Source organism: Dreissena polymorpha, chromosome 4 (genome assembly GCF_020536995.1).
Source record: "Dreissena polymorpha isolate Duluth1 chromosome 4, UMN_Dpol_1.0, whole genome shotgun sequence".
Lineage (NCBI taxonomy): Eukaryota > Metazoa > Mollusca > Bivalvia > Myida > Dreissenidae > Dreissena > Dreissena polymorpha.
This window is the reverse complement of record NC_068358.1, coordinates 127,253,495-127,253,967: the sequence shown is the minus strand read 5'-3', so window position 1 is coordinate 127,253,967 and position 473 is coordinate 127,253,495. Positions and strand designations below refer to the sequence as shown.

Sequence of the window (473 nt, the reverse complement as noted above, 5' to 3'; positions counted from 1 at the left end):
TGTCACTATCAGCGAAGATGATGCCAGGCTTTATTGCACTTCAGTTATAAGGAACACGTCAGCAGCAAAACTTGGGTTATTTGAATTTGCAAATGAAAACATGACAGCTGTAATCTCTGACTGCACATTTGATGTTCATGTATGTGTCAGGTTCAAGTTCCTTTTTAACTTTAACAATACTGACGCTACTCGAAAGGTGTCGGATTAACTTAAATGTTTGCTTATGATTCCTTTTATGCGATTGTTTCTTTTTAAGAAAAGTGATTGCCAAATTTTATGGTTGTCGATTTACCTTTTTTTTTCTAGATGGGCAATGATTTTACTTTATCGAGACCTCACGTTGAATCCGTTAACATTGTGGTCCGTCATATGCTAGAAAAAGACCCAGTATTTGTGCAAGACAATAATGCTCTCGTCACAGAGTTTTTGAAAGCTTCGTGCATGAATAACTGCAGCAACAATGGAATTTGCAA

At 36.6% G+C, this 473-nt stretch overlaps 1 protein-coding gene across 1 annotated transcript in view; it reads left to right on the top strand.

Moving 5' to 3' along the window:
* The window catches only part of LOC127876329 (uncharacterized), a 7,676-nt gene continuing 7,203 nt past the window's right edge, over nucleotides 1-473 (top strand). Inside the window, exons 1-2 of the mRNA XM_052421439.1 lie at nucleotides 1-139; nucleotides 307-473. The exon at nucleotides 307-473 is cut by the window's right edge and continues 8 nt beyond it. Coding sequence (XP_052277399.1) covers nucleotides 101-139; nucleotides 307-473 — 206 coding nt within the window. The 5' untranslated portion in view covers nucleotides 1-100. The remainder of the gene's footprint in view (nucleotides 140-306) is intronic.